This window comes from Lycium barbarum, chromosome 4, assembly GCF_019175385.1.
Source record: "Lycium barbarum isolate Lr01 chromosome 4, ASM1917538v2, whole genome shotgun sequence".
NCBI lineage: Eukaryota > Viridiplantae > Streptophyta > Magnoliopsida > Solanales > Solanaceae > Lycium > Lycium barbarum.
Window position 1 is genome coordinate 131,442,293 of NC_083340.1, and position 18,990 is coordinate 131,461,282.

General features: G+C 37.1%; 1 protein-coding gene and 1 long non-coding RNA gene across 2 annotated transcripts; one reads left to right on the plus strand and one right to left on the minus strand.

Annotated features, from left to right (window-relative positions):
* The first annotated feature begins 539 nt into the window (after positions 1-539).
* LOC132636496 (uncharacterized) lies at positions 540-12,384 on the plus strand. Its single transcript, XR_009581293.1, has 2 exons — positions 540-4,064; positions 11,896-12,384. It is a non-coding gene; the product is annotated as an uncharacterized LOC132636496 (long non-coding RNA).
* A 1,303-nt stretch (positions 12,385-13,687) lies between these two features.
* Positions 13,688-16,500, minus strand: LOC132636497 (uncharacterized). Its single transcript, XM_060353392.1, has 2 exons — positions 14,999-16,500; positions 13,688-14,666 (listed from the first exon to the last, which is right to left on the minus strand). The coding sequence occupies exons 1-2, from the start codon at positions 15,657-15,659 to the stop codon at positions 14,635-14,637; spliced, it is 693 nt and encodes a 230-aa protein (XP_060209375.1). The 5' UTR covers positions 15,660-16,500; the 3' UTR covers positions 13,688-14,634.
* Between the last annotated feature and the right edge of the window lie 2,490 nt (positions 16,501-18,990).

Here is an 18,990-nt window from a genome sequence, read left to right on the forward strand (position 1 = left end):
CTGTTTTTCTATTTTGTCTTTTTGTGTGATGTGTGTGTATTTTGTGGAAGAGTGGAGTGGTGAGCAAGAATTATTCTAGGTGAGGTGTCAAAATGGGAGTGGTATCATGTGTGAGTTGGTTAGGGAAAAAGACAAAAGTAATGAGATATTTCTTGAATTATCTAGAAGAAAACTTAAACTGAAATAAAATATACTAACTAATTTAATGAAATAAAATATCACCCAAAATATTGAAACGAAATCAAAATGACAAGAAAATAATTCTTCCAACTAAATAACACTATTACAGTAGCTTAAAACTATTTATAAAACTCAAAAGTTGTGGAAACTTTACAAACTAAGAAAACATATTTTTTGGGAAATTTTCTTTCTTTTGTTGCAAACTAAAACACAACTTATATTCTAAAAATAGCAAATATTTTTTGTTCTTTTAATTTTCGCAAATAAGCCTACTAAATAAAAATAGAATAAAATCGACACGTCAAAAATTAAAATTAAAAGAAATATTTAAACAGTATAAGGTGAAACACACGGGGAGGGTAAAAATTACGTGTCTACAATATCAACTGGTTGTTCATGAGTAGATATGTAGTTGGTTGCCACCATTGGTTGAGTTATTTTCCCCCTTATGAAATGACAGTCAATTTCTATATGCTTGGTTCTTTCATGATACACAGGGTTTGCTACAATTTGAATGGCAGCCTTGCTATCATAAAAAATCTCAACGGGTTGATTATTGTCAATACCTAGTTCTTTAAGTAATCCCAGTAGCTAAATGATTTCAGATACAGTTGAGGCAATGCTCCTGTACTCTGATTCTGTAGAGCTTCTTGACATAGTTGTCGTTGTTTTTTTTTTTTAAATTTCCAAGTAATGAGAGAATCCCCTAGTTTGATGAGATATCATGTCATTGATTTCCTAGATGTAGGGCAGGCAACCCAATCTGCATCATAATATGCAGTTAGAATTGGCTTAGAAGTGCCGGATAATAGAACAACTTGTCCTGGTTGGTTCTTTAAGTATCTGATGATCCTTAAAACAACTTCCATATGACGCTCAGGTTGTTGTAGGAATTGGCTGAGGGTTTGAACACTGAATGAGATGTCAGGTCTAGTCATGGTTAAGTAGAGGAATTTGCTAATGATACTCTGATGAAGACCTTGATCAGCTAGTGGATCATTCACTATTTGTTGTTCATCACTTAGAAGATCATTATACTGTTTGGTGGTCATTTTTACATTGGTGTCAATGGGAGTAACTGCTGGTTTTGCAGCAGACAAACCAGTTTTTGATAGTAGTTCCAACACATATTTCCTTTAATGCATAAGAATTCCTTTGTTTGACCTAGCAAATTCAATCCCAAGGAAGTATTTCAATTCACCAAGGTCTTTCATTTTGAAAGCTTTTTGCAGAGTTTCTTTGATGTTCTGAATCATTTTTAGGCTGCTCCCTGTTATAAGCATGTCATCCACATAAACAAGGACAACAGTGACCCCTTCAGTAGTCTTTTTAGTGAATAAAAATTGATCATATTGACTCTGCTGAAATTTGGCTTTCAATAGTGCTTCTGTAAGTTTGGCATTCCATTGCCTTGGGGCCTGTTTTAATCCATACAAGGATTTAATGAGTCTACTTACCTTGTTCTCCCCCTGACTTTTGAATCCTTGCGGGAGTTCCATATAAATTTCATCATAAAGATCACCTTATAGAAAGGCATTATAGACATCCATTTGATGTACATGCCACTGCTTCATAACAACTAGTGAAAATACTATTCTTACAGTTTTCATCTTGATTACATGTGAGAATGTTTCTTGATAGTCTATTCCTTTCTTTTAGCTATAACCTTTGGCTACTAAAATAGCCTTAAACCTTTCTGTTTCCCCAGATGCCTTGTATTTGATCTTATAGATCCATTTGCATCCAATAGGACTTTTTCCTTGTGGTAAAGTGACTGTCTCCCATGTATGGTTACTTTCAAGTACTTCTATTTCTGCTTTCATGGAATCCAACCACCTAGGATCTTTGATTGCCTCATGGTAGGATGATGGTTCAGTAATATTGGAGGATGATGCTATATGTGCTTGATATGTAGGAGAAATGCTATTATGGGGTAGGTACTTGGAAGTGTATATGGTTGATCATGATGGATACTTAGAGAGACAAAATCCTTCATCCAAGTTGGTGGTTTTCTTCCTCTATGTGATTGGTTGGCTGGTATTTTTGTAGGTTGTTGAACTGGTTATGGTATTTGTTCAATTTCTGGATGTTGAACTTGATTTTGAGTGACTTGTATCTGAGTGTTACGTACCGTATTTTTATACATTGGGACAACCCGGATTAACTATGACAATTAAGGGCCAAGACTATTCCGGGATTTGACGTCGGGACTTTTGACCATTTGATTTTATTTTGAGACATAAGTTGAATATGAAATTGATGGCATTGGACACTTAGGAAAAATTGGGACCACAATTCATAAAAATGGAATTTAAAAGTCTTGCACCAAAAGCCATGGTGGCCGTGTGGACTTGAAATGGTCCCACACATTGTGTGGCCAATTTTAATTGGTCCAACACATGTGTGGGCCATAAACAAAGGGAGATATTTGTGGATACAAAAAAAAAAAAGAAGACTAAGTCATCTTTCTCATTTCCCACTTCTACACTTAGAGAAAAATAACAAGACTTGGAGAGCCTCCACTCCCCCATGGTTCTCAGCCACAACCAAGAAAAATCAAGTCCCATTTTTGCCTCTCTAAAATTATTTCTTTGGTATAAACCCACTATTTGGAGGTCCCTAAGTAGCGTGGAAGTATTGTTTGGGTCATTCAACCACTCATTTTGCCCATTTACAAACCCTAGCCTATTGGTGGATTGAAGAATAAAGGTGAGTTCTAATCTTGTTTTTGGAGTTATAAATGTTGTATGCATATTGTAGTATGCTAAAATGGATAAAAATCATGAAATATGGAATGTTGAAGTTGGGTCTTGTGTTGGGTGTGTTGACCGTGTGAAGTATATGTGTGTGGTGTGGTATTGGGTTGATGAATTAATTGCTTGTAGCATATTGATTGTCGTAGAGTGGAGAAGAGAATAAAAATCATCGATACATGTATATGTGTAGTGTAGCCGTGTATATAGCCTCCAAATGGTAGCAAAGAATGAATTAATATCGCTTAGCGTCGTAATGGTTGTTGTGATGATTTGTATGTTGGAAATGAGAGTTAAATGTCCCGAATTGATATAGTAAGCGTTGCGGACTGATTTGGAGAACTTTGTGCATTTAATGCAATCCTTATATATGAGAACCATTAACATATGAATATGTGTAGTGTGAATGAATGTGAGTCATAGATTATGCCGAATATCGCATTATTATCGCTTAAGCGCTTTCGTGTCGTCGTTACGAATTTTAGTTTGGAATTGAGCATTTAATGACTTAAGATTGATGTTGAGATTGTACGGGCTGATTTGAGGGTTATTGTGCGTTGATGTAATTTGTATATTTTATGAAAATGGTATCGTTATATTGTGAATTGTGATACAAAACATGAATTGAAAGTCGGAAGTGTGCCCAGTGGGCTGCTCACGGGTAGGGGCTGTTTTCGGCCAAAAATTTGGAGAAATTGTGGATTGTTGGAAAAATTATGTGAATTGTTTAGAATGTTCTTGAATGTTGTTAGTATGGGTTTGGGTTAATAATCGAATGTACGAACGATATTGTGGCTTGAAAGTAAGCCATTGAATTGAATAATTGGAAAGTTGTCGAATGGTGTAAAAGAGAGCTACTATTATTATTTTGCCTTTCGAATTGATTATCGATGTTGCTAGGTTGGTTATTGTGGTTGTTGTTGTTGATTTTGAGCGAGTTAAATTCTCGGGATGACCTATTTATAGGGGAAATGCTGCCGAATTGTCTGTAGAATTTAATGTTAGTTGGAATAAATGGCTTAAGTGCCTATGTTTAATATTGGATATTCGTTGGCATATTTGTAGACCTTGGGGAGCCCGAGGCGTAGATTGGAATTTACTTTATATTGGCCATCTTGGAGTGCGTACGAGGTATGTAAAGCAACCTCCCTTCTTTTTGGCATGTCTTAGTTTTACATAGGCTAGATTAGAGCCTTAAGGAAATTCCAAATCCGAAATCCGAGCATGATATGATCTATATATGTTCCTTGGCACTCTTATGTATGATTTGATGAAATATGAACCTTTATGTATTTGAAATAATCGCTTTCCAAACTTTGCGCAAAAAGGTTTCACTTTAAAGAACTTCGGAATTTCTGAATGCCATACATTTCACATAAATGCTCGGATTACTCCAATATTTTTATAAAAGTTTGCATTATGTATGATACGTATGTTTTTCATAGGCGGGCCCGACTTGGGTAAATACCCGTCCGTGGGTCCCGCGACTTTCCTTTATGTAATTCAGAGAATCTTTGAAAGAATTTGGTATGATTATTATTCCGATTTCAAATATGATCATTTTACTTATGTTTGAATTTATGATAATGATTTTATGCACATGACTACTCACGACTCTACTCGTGCATTCTGTTATTCCTTTCGCCGAGTCCCGGGCCGGTTCTGTTGTCGTGCGCATTTTGATATACTCCGGAGTTATGCTGTGTTTATGGTTCACCGAGCTACTCGCAAAAGAGGGTCGGGTTCCACCTATATTTGGTGTTATGCTGTGTATGGCGTTATGTTGTGATGTGATATGTGACGGGGATACGGAGATTTGAAACTTTCTGGTGTTATGCTGTGTTATGGCGCCATCGACGGGTGGGCGACCATATTCTTCTGTACCCTATGCATTCCTTACATATTTTTTAAAGTAAGCAAATTTTGATATGTTGGATTTGCACTTATGTTTGGTACTTCCATTTCGTTTATGTCTCAGATTTGCTTTCTGTATATTCTGCTTTGCATACTCAGTACATATTTCGTACTGACCCCCTTTCTTCGGGGGCTGCGTTTCATGCCCGCAGGTACAGACGCACAGTTTGGTGATCTACCCATTTAGGACACCCTCTTCTGCTGTTTGGAGTGCTCTTCTCATTTCAGAGCACACATTTTGGTATATATTCGTTCGCCATGTATATATGTATTTGTTCAGGGGCACGGCGGGGCCCTGTCCCGCCATATGATTCGGTTTGTCTGTTTAGAGGTCTGTAGACGTATTTGTGGGTGTGTTTGCCTACTTCTGTACGGATGTGTTTGCATGACTCTATTCGTTATGGCAGCCTCGTCGGCGTGCATTTTGTATATGTTTGTGGCAGCCTTGTCGGCGTGCATTTGTATATGCGTTTTGGGCCGTTGTGCCATTTGACAGCCTTGTCGGCTTTTGACATATTTGATAGCCTTGCCGGCTTTTTGATATATGTGCATATGTTCGGCGATGTATATTCCGCCGCCTCTACTGATTCTGATATAATGTTTTGTACGCGCAATCGCGCAAGATAATATTCGTTCTCAACTCTGTTTAAAAATGATTATTTAGTTTGTATGTCCGTTTGGGTGTCCAAGTAGGGCATCAGTCGCGGCCCACGGGGCTGGGTCGTGACAGAAGTGGTATCAGAGCGGTTTGTCCTTGGGATGTCTACAGGCCGTGCCTAGTAGAGTCTTGTTTATCAGTGTGTTGTGCACCACATCGATAAACAGGAGGCTACAGGGCATTTAGGATGTTTCCTTTCTTTGAATCTTAGATCGTGCGATAGAGCCAGCCGTAGGAAATGAATCTTTTTCTGCTAACCTTTAATTTCAGCTGAGGACGGTATCGACGTAAGAAAGTGACCGATGATATTGGAAGCTATACCGTACACAGGTAAGAAATGGTATGAAAGATGTATGTCGGGGAAGCTATTTGAAGTATGACGGAAATATAAAGTTGAAGATTGAAAAGAAAAATAAACAGGAAGATGTCACTGGTGCCGTTTGAGTTGGGCACGTGAGGTAAGTCTCGACATCTGTGTACTTTTGTTTGCAATTGTTAGCCCTGTGTGGCTACGATATGATATATAAATACGTATATGTGTTGGCCCTGTGAGGCATGGTCGGTATTTCCTGTGTACAGGTTTTGGGATAGTAAGAAATACAGAGGAACCTCTGCCCAAATTTTGCCAGAAATATAAAGAGAGAAAATGAGATATAAGTTCTTAACATGTTTTGAAAGTCGATACCGATAGGGTGAATCTGTTATGTTGGATTAAAGTTAAGAGGTACCCTCCATGGCATTCGTAAGAAGCATTATCCTTGATTGGGAAATTTTATTCCGAGAAAGCATATATGAGTAGCAAATTCGTAATTTATCTAAATGAATCAGAATATGTTCCAACCACATGTTGCTTCAGAAAAGCTTATGTGAAAGGCAAAAATGTCCAACGATTAAGTTTCGATTCATTTGAAGAATACTAAATGTATAACAGGCAGTTGGGAATTGAATGATTCACTTACGACTCAAAAAAAAAAATATATATATACATATGTATAAATATGGAGGTAATTATGTGAATTAAGTACCAACGGATTTCGCGATGTTCGTCGGATTTTAGTGTTCTTTTGCTGGTGGTTGGAGAATGCCTTACAGTAATATTTTATCAGCCTTCATCGACTAATTGGAGATGGAATTTGTGGAATAAAAACTTAAATTTGTGGGCTGTTTAAAATTATATATGTATATGCATGAGGAGAAAAATATTGAGGATTTACAGGAGGCGACACGGTGACTATATAGTCAGAAAAGTAAAAGAATTCTCTCTAGATCGGGGTGGGACCCGCTACGAGAACGTTTTGAAAGTTGTTAAGACCCCGATTTGCCTTAAATTACGTGATAAAAGTCGTGCAGGGAAATTGATGCAATTATACCGGCCTTAACGTGTCTAAATGCATTAAAGTTGTAAGGTTAAGCGTGCCAGGGCCAGAGCAATTCTGGGATGGGTGACCCCCGGGAAATGTACAAAATATTTTGCAAATATGGACATAAGAGACAAATAGGAAATTTGGAGTAACCAAAAAGGAAATTAGAGTATGTGGAGTGATTAGAAACTTTATAAAGGTCGCGTGGGCTGAGACGGATTAGATTAGTGAAAAAGGGAGAAAGAGCAACGCAGCTCCAGAATTAGAATGAGTTTGAACAGATGATTGAAGACGCTTTGTAAAAGAAATGCTAGTGATATATATATATATATATATGTATGTATAGGACTCCCCATTTATGACTATGTCGATCGCTTAGTGAACCTTAATAGTCAGCGTTATAATATATGGGAGACATTAACAGAATAGAATTTATGAGACAAAGTGAAAGGTATGATACAGATGTTACGAGATAAACAGATATTGGTTTTGCTATGGGTTGAGATTGGAAGATGCTAATACGACGATATTTTGGAAGGAAAAGAGAATAATTGAGTGGAAGGTAAAGAGATCAAAGTGTTAGCAAAAGTGAACCGTAAGAAACGTAATTAAGCAGAGCTTCTAAAAGAGACGACGGGCAAAGCACGAAATTACTTGCGAAAAACGATCTGGAATGTAATAATGCAGGGCAAAAGAAAAAAAAAACCTATGGCATGAAATGATGAATCATGCGAATATTAAGTAATTTGACTATCGAGAAAATAGAACGACGGATAAGGAACGGGTATGAAGGAAGGATATGATTATTAAAGGATAAATTGCTATATTAATTAAATTATTCGAGTGCCAGCTATTAGATAAGATTTGTACTTTATGAATGAGAATTTCATCACTTCGTAATTTTGTTAATATCTCGTACGAAGGTAATCAAGTTATAGATTATAAAGGAAAAACATGGATACGGTATAAGCACAACCCCAAAAGAGGGGGAGCGGAGGAAAGTGAAGTAAAATAAGTAGAAATAGAAACAATTGACACACAGAAGATTGAAGCGATCAAAAGTTGGCCTAGGTCTTCGACATAGACCGAAATACGCGGTTTTTGGGGATTAGCCAGGTATTACAGAAAAGTGGTGAAGGACTTTGCTTCTATTACGGCACTATTAACGAAGTTAACTCAGAAGACCGTGAAATTTCAGTGAACCGGTACGTGTGAATGCAGTTTCCAGTACTGGAGGAAAAATTAATTTCAACTCCAGTCTAGCTCTTCCCGAAGGGCCAGCCGGGTATGTTACTTATTATGGTGCTTTTGGTATTGGGATAGATTATGAATTAGTGCAGCACAGTCAAGTTATGGCCTAAGCTCCCCGGCAGTTCAAATCGCACGAAGGAAATTATCCCATACATAATTTGGAATTATCCGCGGCGATTCATGTTTTGAGAATGTGGCGGCATTACTTACATGGGGTCTACGCTGGTATTTATACGGACCATAAGAGCCCCAGTACATTTTTAAGCAAAAGGGAGCTAAATCTGCGGCATAAATGGCTTGAATTATTGAAAGATTATGATGTCGATATTCTATATCATCCCGTAAAAGCCAATGTGGTAGCTAATGCACTTAGCCGTAAGTCCATGGGTAGTTTGACTGATGTACAGTTTGATGAGAAAGAATTGGTTCGTGGAAATTTATCAGTTAGCTAGCCTTAGAGTCCGTTTGGTCGATTCTGGAGATATTGGGATTTTGTTCGAGAAGTTGCTGAATCGTCGATTATAGAAGAGGATCCTATACTTGTACAGTACAAAGATACGACCTTTGATAAAGAAAAGACTTAGTTTGAAATTTCGTCTGAAAAGGATATTATTATACGGAGGCAGATTATGTGTGCCTGACGTTGCAGGGCTGTGATGATCAATTATGGGCGAAGCACTTAATGTTCGACATTCTGTTCATTCTGAATCCACAAAAATGTATCATGATCTAAAATATTTATGCTGATGGGATGGTATGAAAAAGGGACACTGCAGAGTTCGCTGGCCAATGCCCAAATTGTCAGTAAGTCAAGATCGAGTATCAAGGGCCGGACAGGTTGCTTCAGGAATTAGAAACTTCAGTTTGGGAACGAGGAACGATTCGCATGAACTTCATTATAGGCTTACCGCGCACTCAACGCGGATACGATTCTATTCGGAGTATTGTTGATAGATTAATGAAATCAGCCCATTTTCTTCCAGGCAGGACTACTTGTTCGGCTGAAGGTTATGACAGAGTGTATATTAATGAGATAATAAGACTTCACGGGATTCCTATATCTATTATAACCGACTGAGGTGCTCAGTTTACGGCTAACTTCTGAAGATCGTCCCAGGAAGGACTGGAGACTCAGATGGGTCATAGCACAATATTTCATCCTCAGTCCGACGGACAGGCCGAGTGTGCTATTCAGATACCGGAAGATATGCTATGGGCCTGTGTTATTGATTTTAGAGGTTGTTGGGGTGATCATTGTCGCTAAGTGAATTTATTTATAATAAAAATCGTATCACTCCAGTATTCAGATGGCACCATATGAGGCTTTGTATGGCAGGAAAAGCAGATCTCCGATTGGTTGGTTTGACGTGAGTGAGATTCAGTTAATTGGTCCAGATGTGATCCAGCAAGCAGTCGATAAAGTGAAACTGATTCGAGAGCGACTATTAGCGGCCCCGAGTCGACAGAAATCTTATGCTGATAAACGACGTCGACCGTTAGAGTTCCAGATTAGCGATTGGGTATTTCTGAAAGAGTCACCTATGAAAGGCGTTATGAGATTTGGCAAGAAAGGAAAGCTCAGTCCGAGATATATTGGGCCTTATCAGATTGTTCGCAAAATAGGCAAGGTGGCCTATGAATTGGATTTGCCAGCTGATTTGGGAGCGGTACACCCGGTATCCCATGTTCCTATGCTTCGTAAATATATTGGTGACCCTTCCAGAATTTTTCCTACAAACGATATACAGGTCACCGAGGAGCTATTTTATGAAGAGCAACCTATAGCCATATTGGATCGTCAGGTAAGAAAGTTGCGGAATAAAGATGTGGCTTCTGTTAAAGTACTGTGGCAGAATAATAATAACCGCGAGGAATTAACCTGGAAGGCTGAGGAGCAGATGATGAAAAAAAAAATCCTCACCTATTTTCGGCACCTTCAGGTAATCCAAATTCTTTGTTTGATTATGTTGATTTGTGATCGATTTGTATATGATGGCTATAAAAGAAACTCCCCCGAATTTGAGTAAGATTAGTAGCATTAATCCAACATTCGAGGACGAATGTTCCTAAGGGGGGGAGGATGTTACGTACCGTATTTTTATACATTGGGACAACCCGGATTAACTATGACAATTAAGGGCCAAGACTATTCCGGGATTTGACGTCGGGACTTTTGACCATTTGATTTTATTTTGAGACATAAGTTGAATATGAAATTGATGGCATTGGACACTTAGGAAAAATTGGGACCACAATTCATAAAAATGGAATTTAAAAGTCTTGCACCAAAAGCCATGGTGGCCGTGTGGACTTGAAATGGTCCCACACATTGTGTGGCCAATTTTAATTGGTCCAACACATGTGTGGGCCATAAACAAAGGGAGATATTTGTGGATACAAAAAAAAAAAAGAAGACTAAGTCATCTTTCTCATTTCCCACTTCTACACTTAGAGAAAAATAACAAGACTTGGAGAGCCTCCACTCCCCCATGGTTCTCAGCCACAACCAAGAAAAATCAAGTCCCATTTTTGCCTCTCTAAAATTATTTCTTTGGTATAAACCCACTATTTGGAGGTCCCTAAGTAGCGTGGAAGTATTGTTTGGGTCATTCAACCACTCATTTTGCCCATTTACAAACCCTAGCCTATTGGTGGATTGAAGAATAAAGGTGAGTTCTAATCTTGTTTTTGGAGTTATAAATGTTGTATGCATATTGTAGTATGCTAAAATGGATAAAAATCATGAAATATGGAATGTTGAAGTTGGGTCTTGTGTTGGGTGTGTTGACCGTGTGAAGTATATGTGTGTGGTGTGGTATTGGGTTGATGAATTAATTGCTTGTAGCATATTGATTGTCGTAGAGTGGAGAAGAGAATAAAAATCATCGATACATGTATATGTGTAGTGTAGCCGTGTATATAGCCTCCAAATGGTAGCAAAGAATGAATTAATATCGCTTAGCGTCGTAATGGTTGTTGTGATGATTTGTATGTTGGAAATGAGAGTTAAATGTCCCGAATTGATATAGTAAGCGTTGCGGACTGATTTGGAGAACTTTGTGCATTTAATGCAATCCTTATATATGAGAACCATTAACATATGAATATGTGTAGTGTGAATGAATGTGAGTCATAGATTATGCCGAATATCGCATTATTATCGCTTAAGCGCTTTCGTGTCGTCGTTACGAATTTTAGTTTGGAATTGAGCATTTAATGACTTAAGATTGATGTTGAGATTGTACGGGCTGATTTGAGGGTTATTGTGCGTTGATGTAATTTGTATATTTTATGAAAATGGTATCGTTATATTGTGAATTGTGATACAAAACATGAATTGAAAGTCGGAAGTGTGCCCAGTGGGCTGCTCACGGGTAGGGGCTGTTTTCGGCCAAAAATTTGGAGAAATTGTGGATTGTTGGAAAAATTATGTGAATTGTTTAGAATGTTCTTGAATGTTGTTAGTATGGGTTTGGGTTAATAATCGAATGTACGAACGATATTGTGGCTTGAAAGTAAGCCATTGAATTGAATAATTGGAAAGTTGTCGAATGGTGTAAAAGAGAGCTACTATTATTATTTTGCCTTTCGAATTGATTATCGATGTTGCTAGGTTGGTTATTGTGGTTGTTGTTGTTGATTTTGAGCGAGTTAAATTCTCGGGATGACCTATTTATAGGGGAAATGCTGCCGAATTGTCTGTAGAATTTAATGTTAGTTGGAATAAATGGCTTAAGTGCCTATGTTTAATATTGGATATTCGTTGGCATATTTGTAGACCTTGGGGAGCCCGAGGCGTAGATTGGAATTTACTTTATATTGGCCATCTTGGAGTGCGTACGAGGTATGTAAAGCAACCTCCCTTCTTTTTGGCATGTCTTAGTTTTACATAGGCTAGATTAGAGCCTTAAGGAAATTCCAAATCCGAAATCCGAGCATGATATGATCTATATATGTTCCTTGGCACTCTTATGTATGATTTGATGAAATATGAACCTTTATGTATTTGAAATAATCGCTTTCCAAACTTTGCGCAAAAAGGTTTCACTTTAAAGAACTTCGGAATTTCTGAATGCCATACATTTCACATAAATGCTCGGATTACTCCAATATTTTTATAAAAGTTTGCATTATGTATGATACGTATGTTTTTCATAGGCGGGCCCGACTTGGGTAAATACCCGTCCGTGGGTCCCGCGACTTTCCTTTATGTAATTCAGAGAATCTTTGAAAGAATTTGGTATGATTATTATTCCGATTTCAAATATGATCATTTTACTTATGTTTGAATTTATGATAATGATTTTATGCACATGACTACTCACGACTCTACTCGTGCATTCTGTTATTCCTTTCGCCGAGTCCCGGGCCGGTTCTGTTGTCGTGCGCATTTTGATATACTCCGGAGTTATGCTGTGTTTATGGTTCACCGAGCTACTCGCAAAAGAGGGTCGGGTTCCACCTATATTTGGTGTTATGCTGTGTATGGCGTTATGTTGTGATGTGATATGTGACGGGGATACGGAGATTTGAAACTTTCTGGTGTTATGCTGTGTTATGGCGCCATCGACGGGTGGGCGACCATATTCTTCTGTACCCTATGCATTCCTTACATATTTTTTAAAGTAAGCAAATTTTGATATGTTGGATTTGCACTTATGTTTGGTACTTCCATTTCGTTTATGTCTCAGATTTGCTTTCTGTATATTCTGCTTTGCATACTCAGTACATATTTCGTACTGACCCCCTTTCTTCGGGGGCTGCGTTTCATGCCCGCAGGTACAGACGCACAGTTTGGTGATCTACCCATTTAGGACACCCTCTTCTGCTGTTTGGAGTGCTCTTCTCATTTCAGAGCACACATTTTGGTATATATTCGTTCGCCATGTATATATGTATTTGTTCAGGGGCACGGCGGGGCCCTGTCCCGCCATATGATTCGGTTTGTCTGTTTAGAGGTCTGTAGACGTATTTGTGGGTGTGTTTGCCTACTTCTGTACGGATGTGTTTGCATGACTCTATTCGTTATGGCAGCCTCGTCGGCGTGCATTTTGTATATGTTTGTGGCAGCCTTGTCGGCGTGCATTTGTATATGCGTTTTGGGCCGTTGTGCCATTTGACAGCCTTGTCGGCTTTTGACATATTTGATAGCCTTGCCGGCTTTTTGATATATGTGCATATGTTCGGCGATGTATATTCCGCCGCCTCTACTGATTCTGATATAATGTTTTGTACGCGCAATCGCGCAAGATAATATTCGTTCTCAACTCTGTTTAAAAATGATTATTTAGTTTGTATGTCCGTTTGGGTGTCCAAGTAGGGCATCAGTCGCGGCCCACGGGGCTGGGTCGTGACACTGAGGTGATATTACAGTGTTCTCAGCAGTTGTTGGTGTGTCTGATGACTGTATCGGATTTTGATTTGGTTGGTTTTCAGTAATTGTTGATGTGTTTGATTGTATTAGATTTTGATCATGTATCTGAGGTGGTTGGTGTAGTATTGTCTAGTGACTCCTGTAGCTATAGTCTGATGGTGTTGAAGGAAATAAGGTAAATGAGTTTGAACCTTGGTTTGTGAAAGGGAAAGTATCTTTACTAAATTGAACATCTCTGCTTACAAATAGTATTTTTGACTCCATATCAAATAAAATGTATCCCTTTTGAGTGGATGAGTATCCTATATGTATTGCTATTCTTGACCTGGACTTGAGTCTATCATGTTCTTGTAAATTATTAGCATAACATAGGCATTATATAACCCTTAAATGTGCAATATTTGGTTTTTTGAGGTACAACTTTTCATAAGCTGACATGTTTTGTAGTATCACACTTGGCATTCTATTTATCAGATAAACAACAGTTTGAACACACAATCCCCATAATTTTAGAGGTATTTTGCCCTGAAACCTGATTGCCCTGGTTACGTCTAAAATGTGTCGATGCTTCCTCTCAGCAACACCATTCTGCTAAAGGGTGTAAGCACAACTTATTTAGTGAATGATACCAAAAGATTAAAATAGTTGTCTACAGACTGAGTTGACAAACTCTGTACCATTATATGATCTAACTATTTTCACATTTTTGTCAAACTGAGTTTCACATAGTTGAGGAAGTATTGCAACACCACACATACATCAGACTTCAATTTGAGTAAAAACACCCAAGTCATTCTAGTAAAATCATCCACAACCATTAAGAAGTACTTATTACCATCAAAAGTAGTAGTTTTGTAGGGACCCCATATATCCATATGAACCAACTCAAATGCAACACAAGTCTTAATAAAGCTAGTTGGAAAAACTGTCTAGCTTGCTTAGCACAAGGACATATCGTACATCCTTTGACAGTTTCAGCAATATCATCAATTCTTAATGGAAAAACTTTATGTAAACATGTAGTTGACATATGTCCTAGTCTTCTATGCCACAGTTGCACATCTATCTAGCTAATGACTCATGATCCATCTGCAATCAGTGCAATCATTTTATTCTTGTATGTAGAGCCCTTTCATCTCTCTATCAATCTCCTTCACCTCGCCATTGTATACATCCTAAAATACACATAAATTAGGAAAGAAATTAACTGAACAACTTAATTCTCTGGTAATTTTTTAAACAGACATGAGGTTGAATTGAAACTGAGGTATGTCAAACACATTCTTTAATATGCTTCTATCTGAAATGGTACTTGAACCTATATGTTTCATTAAGGAAACATCTCCATTAGGTAAGAACACCTACTTTGGAGTAGCAGTCTCAGTTATTGAGTTTTTATCTAGCAACTCCTTATCAGCTACCATGTGATTGGTAGCACCAGTGTCAATTATCCAATCTTTATCACTCTTGGAAACTAATAAAGATTTACAAACATCAGTATCAATACCTGCTGCAGTTGTAGAAAAAGCTATGTCTGATGGAGTATTGTTGTTCAGCAATCCCATAATTTGATCATATTGTTGCCTTGAGAAAGGATAAGCTCCCATATGCATGTTTTGGCTTATGCCAGACTCCATTACTCCAATTTGACCACTTGAGAGACTAGTATTTTGAAACTGCATAGGATTAGTAACTGCAGCAGACTGACCATCACTCTCAACTGTCATCACATTATAAGCAGTAGAATTCCCAGACTGATGGTACTGCTTGTACTTGTTGTTTGAATCATTCATGGTGTTGTATGGTCTCTTTTTTGATCTAGCATCTGATTGTTTAGTTTCTTGAGGATAACAATGCAATTTCCAGTAGTCAAGTCTATTATGGTTCCTCATTTTACAAAAATCACAGTATAGTCCATTATTGTAAGTGTTGTTAGTGTTACCGGATGGTTCCTTGAACTTCTGACCATTTCCACCATTTCTAGTATACATAACCATATCCATATTTCCCACAGAGGCACGATTAACACCTAACACACCAGAATTTGTTGCAATTGCCTTTTCTCCTTCATCACTTAGGATCATAGCATATGCTTGGTTAAGTGAAGGCATATGACTCATTAACAACAGTTGACTCCTTGCTTGGTTATAAGATTCATTCAACCCCATCAAGAATTGAAATAGTTTCAAATTTTGTAAATGGATAGAAAATTCCCTAGACTTCTCACAGTTACACTTAGAAGTTAGGATCAAGGCCTCAAACTCCTGCCATAAATCTGAAAGTCATGAAAAGTAAGTTGAAACAGATGATGTCCCTTGAGTCAGAGTTGCTATTTCCCTGTGCACGTTGAATGTTCTTGATCCATCAACTTTGTTGAATCTTTCGGCCAATTCTTCCCATACAACTTGTGCACTTGTTGTATACACTATGCCTCCTAATAAGCCCTTCACAACAACACTCATTACCCAAGAAAGAACAATTACGTTTAATCTTTCCCATCAATTCCACAGATATTCTGAGAAATGTTCCTTGTTCCATCAATTAGACCTAACTTGTTCCTTCCTAATAATGCCAATCACATTAATCGATTCCACATTGCATAGTTTTCAATTGCAGTCAATTGAAATGAGATAACCTGAATACCATTTTGATCCGCAAGTGTAAGATAAAGAGGATGATTATAATCGATTTTCACTGCTCGATCCACTCCAGATAAACCAACATTTGGTACTGTTGAAGGCACACGATTACTTTAGCTTTCATCAATCGCCATTGTTGTTATTTTTCAAGGTTTGAAGAATTTCCAGTTTTGAACAAGAATCTTTCGAAATTGAAATGCGGAAACTTATGATCGATTTAAGAACTAGAATTTCTAGTTAATCGCTCTGATACCATGTGATTAATTGAAATGTAACATGAACCCTAATTCAAGTTCATGGAGAAGAAGAAGAAAGCATGAGAGAGGAGAGAAAGAAGATGAAGTTTAGAGAGATAAATGTTGTGTATTTCTTATTCATTGAATTGAGTACACAATTCTGTGTATATAAATATATACACACTCATTAACTAACTTTATATTACTAACTAACTAATTACATCATTAACTAATAAATGGAAGGTTGACTAACTTAACTAATCCGGATACACTGAAAAGACTAAACTACCCTTACAGTGTAGTTATTTAACTTTCCTACTTCCATAGAACTGTCATGGTTCACTTTCCAGGAAAAATGGTTCAAACCCCAAGAATTTTTCGTGACGTTTGAGTAAATCATGCAGCATAATTATTATCTCTAGACATTGATATGAAATTTTACTTGTATAAATTCAAACTCCAAAATATCATCCTGATCAATTTTTAATTTTATAAGCTCGAAATTCAGGATAATATTTGGAGCTTGCCAATTTGAACACTGACTTTAACTCAATTTAGGGGTTAACTTGAATTAGTCCATCTCAAATATTTAAAATAATTTCACGAAATGTAAAATATTGATGTACTCCGAGGGATCATCAATGCATAATTTTGGGAATTTCGCTTGGCAAGGATAAACGTTCATGTCTTGAGGACATATAAAATGTGCTTCCATTTTTGCCGTAACAGTGTCAGCACCAAGATAATATTCTGGAGTTTGAACTTATTCAATAAACTCAGAACAATACACTAAAGCTTGGAATTGTATAGATGCAACTCCAGGAAAGTGTCATGGATTAAAGAAATAGAGCCTCTCTTCTTCTTTTTTTCTAATCAAAATACAATGGGAGGAAACTCGTCTTTTCAGAAGAGGAACTCACATATAAATTAGGGTATACATTCAAATTATATAGCTGCAATTTCAGAAAAAGTGAAGAAGTGAATTTCTACACTTTCAAGTGAAGAAGATACAGACCAAAAAAAGTCTTTTATAATTGAAAACTAATTATTTTTCAATGACGTTTCAAACGGTGGCTCCTCCTCCCCCTCCTCCTCTAGGTTGTGCGTTCATTATGGTATTTCAAACTTATGTTTTCAAATTGATGTTTATTTGGAGTAGATTTGAGTGTTGAATCGGGTGCTGGATTGTTAGAAATTTAAAACAAATTATTTCTGGATTGAATATTAAGCAAACACAACTGGTTGAACTCAAGACATATGTTTCTTAATGTCAAGTAAACATTGATTGAACTTCAGCCATATGCACCTTATAAGTTCATACAAAGAAGGTTGAAGTACAAGGAAAAATGGTTGAAATTCAGGCCTATGTGCCTTATGTTCATACAACAAATGGTTGAACTTCATGAATATGTGTGTTATATATGTTTATACAAAAAGGGCTGAACTTCAGTTAAAAAGGGTTGAAACTCAGGCACTTATGCCTTAAGTTCATATAAAAATGTCTGTAGTTTGCTTGGTTTCAAATCATATTAAATTAGGCTATGACAAGCCAAATTTTAGGTTAATCTTCAACATTCATATGGTATATTTCCAACATCTATGGTTAATATCTTTGTGGATAGAACCGAAAAAATAAAAATCAGGTATTGCTAATGTAAGAGAAATAATTGCTGAGGTAAGAAAATAGAACATTTCGCAATATGCGCAATATTAATTGTGCTATCGTCCATTACAAAGTTGATAGAGTAGTAGAAAATTCCAATAATCTCTCGTGCATTATTATTTATATTATACACTTTTTTTGTTGTTGATCCCTATATCACAATCTGAAGAATGATGATTGTTCATCAATGAGAAAATAGAAGAAGAAGAATCAGAGGAGAAGAGAGGAGAAGAAGAGATCATTTTTCACTCACACAACTTGTCTTCATATATGTACATGAGTATGTATATATAGGTAGTTAGTTAGGATACTTAACTAACTAATTATACTCTAATGGCTATATTGACAACTCCAGCTAATTACTAATATACCCCTAACTACTTCACTCAACACTCCCCTTCAAACTTGGTGGTACAAAGATATTGAAAACACCAAGTTTGGAAAGTAGATATTCATGTTGCACCCTGCTTATGCTTTTGGTTAGTACATCAGCTGGTTGGTTATGAGTTGAAAAGTATTGAGTCTTTATTAGCCTTTGTTGTATCTTTTCTCGTATAAAATAACAGTCTATCTCAATGTTTTTGGTTCGTTCATAATAGATTGGATTGGCTGCTATCTGTAGAGCTGTTTTACTATCACTGTGTATAACCATTGGCAAGTGTACTTAAACTCCACGATCTCTAGTCAGACCAATTAACCAAGTTAACTCTGCAACAGTTGTGGCAAGACTTCTGTATTCAGCTTCTGCTGAACTTTTGGACACAGTAGATTGTTTCTTTGATTTCCTTGAGATCAATGAGTCTCCTAATTTTATTGCAAACCCTATAAAATAATTTCTTGAGAATGGACATGAAGCCCAATCTGCATCACGATATGCAGTTAGAACATCATGTTTGGTGCTTGAAAGAAGGATTCCTTGTCCTGGTTTTCCTTTCACATATCTGATGATTTTGCATCCATG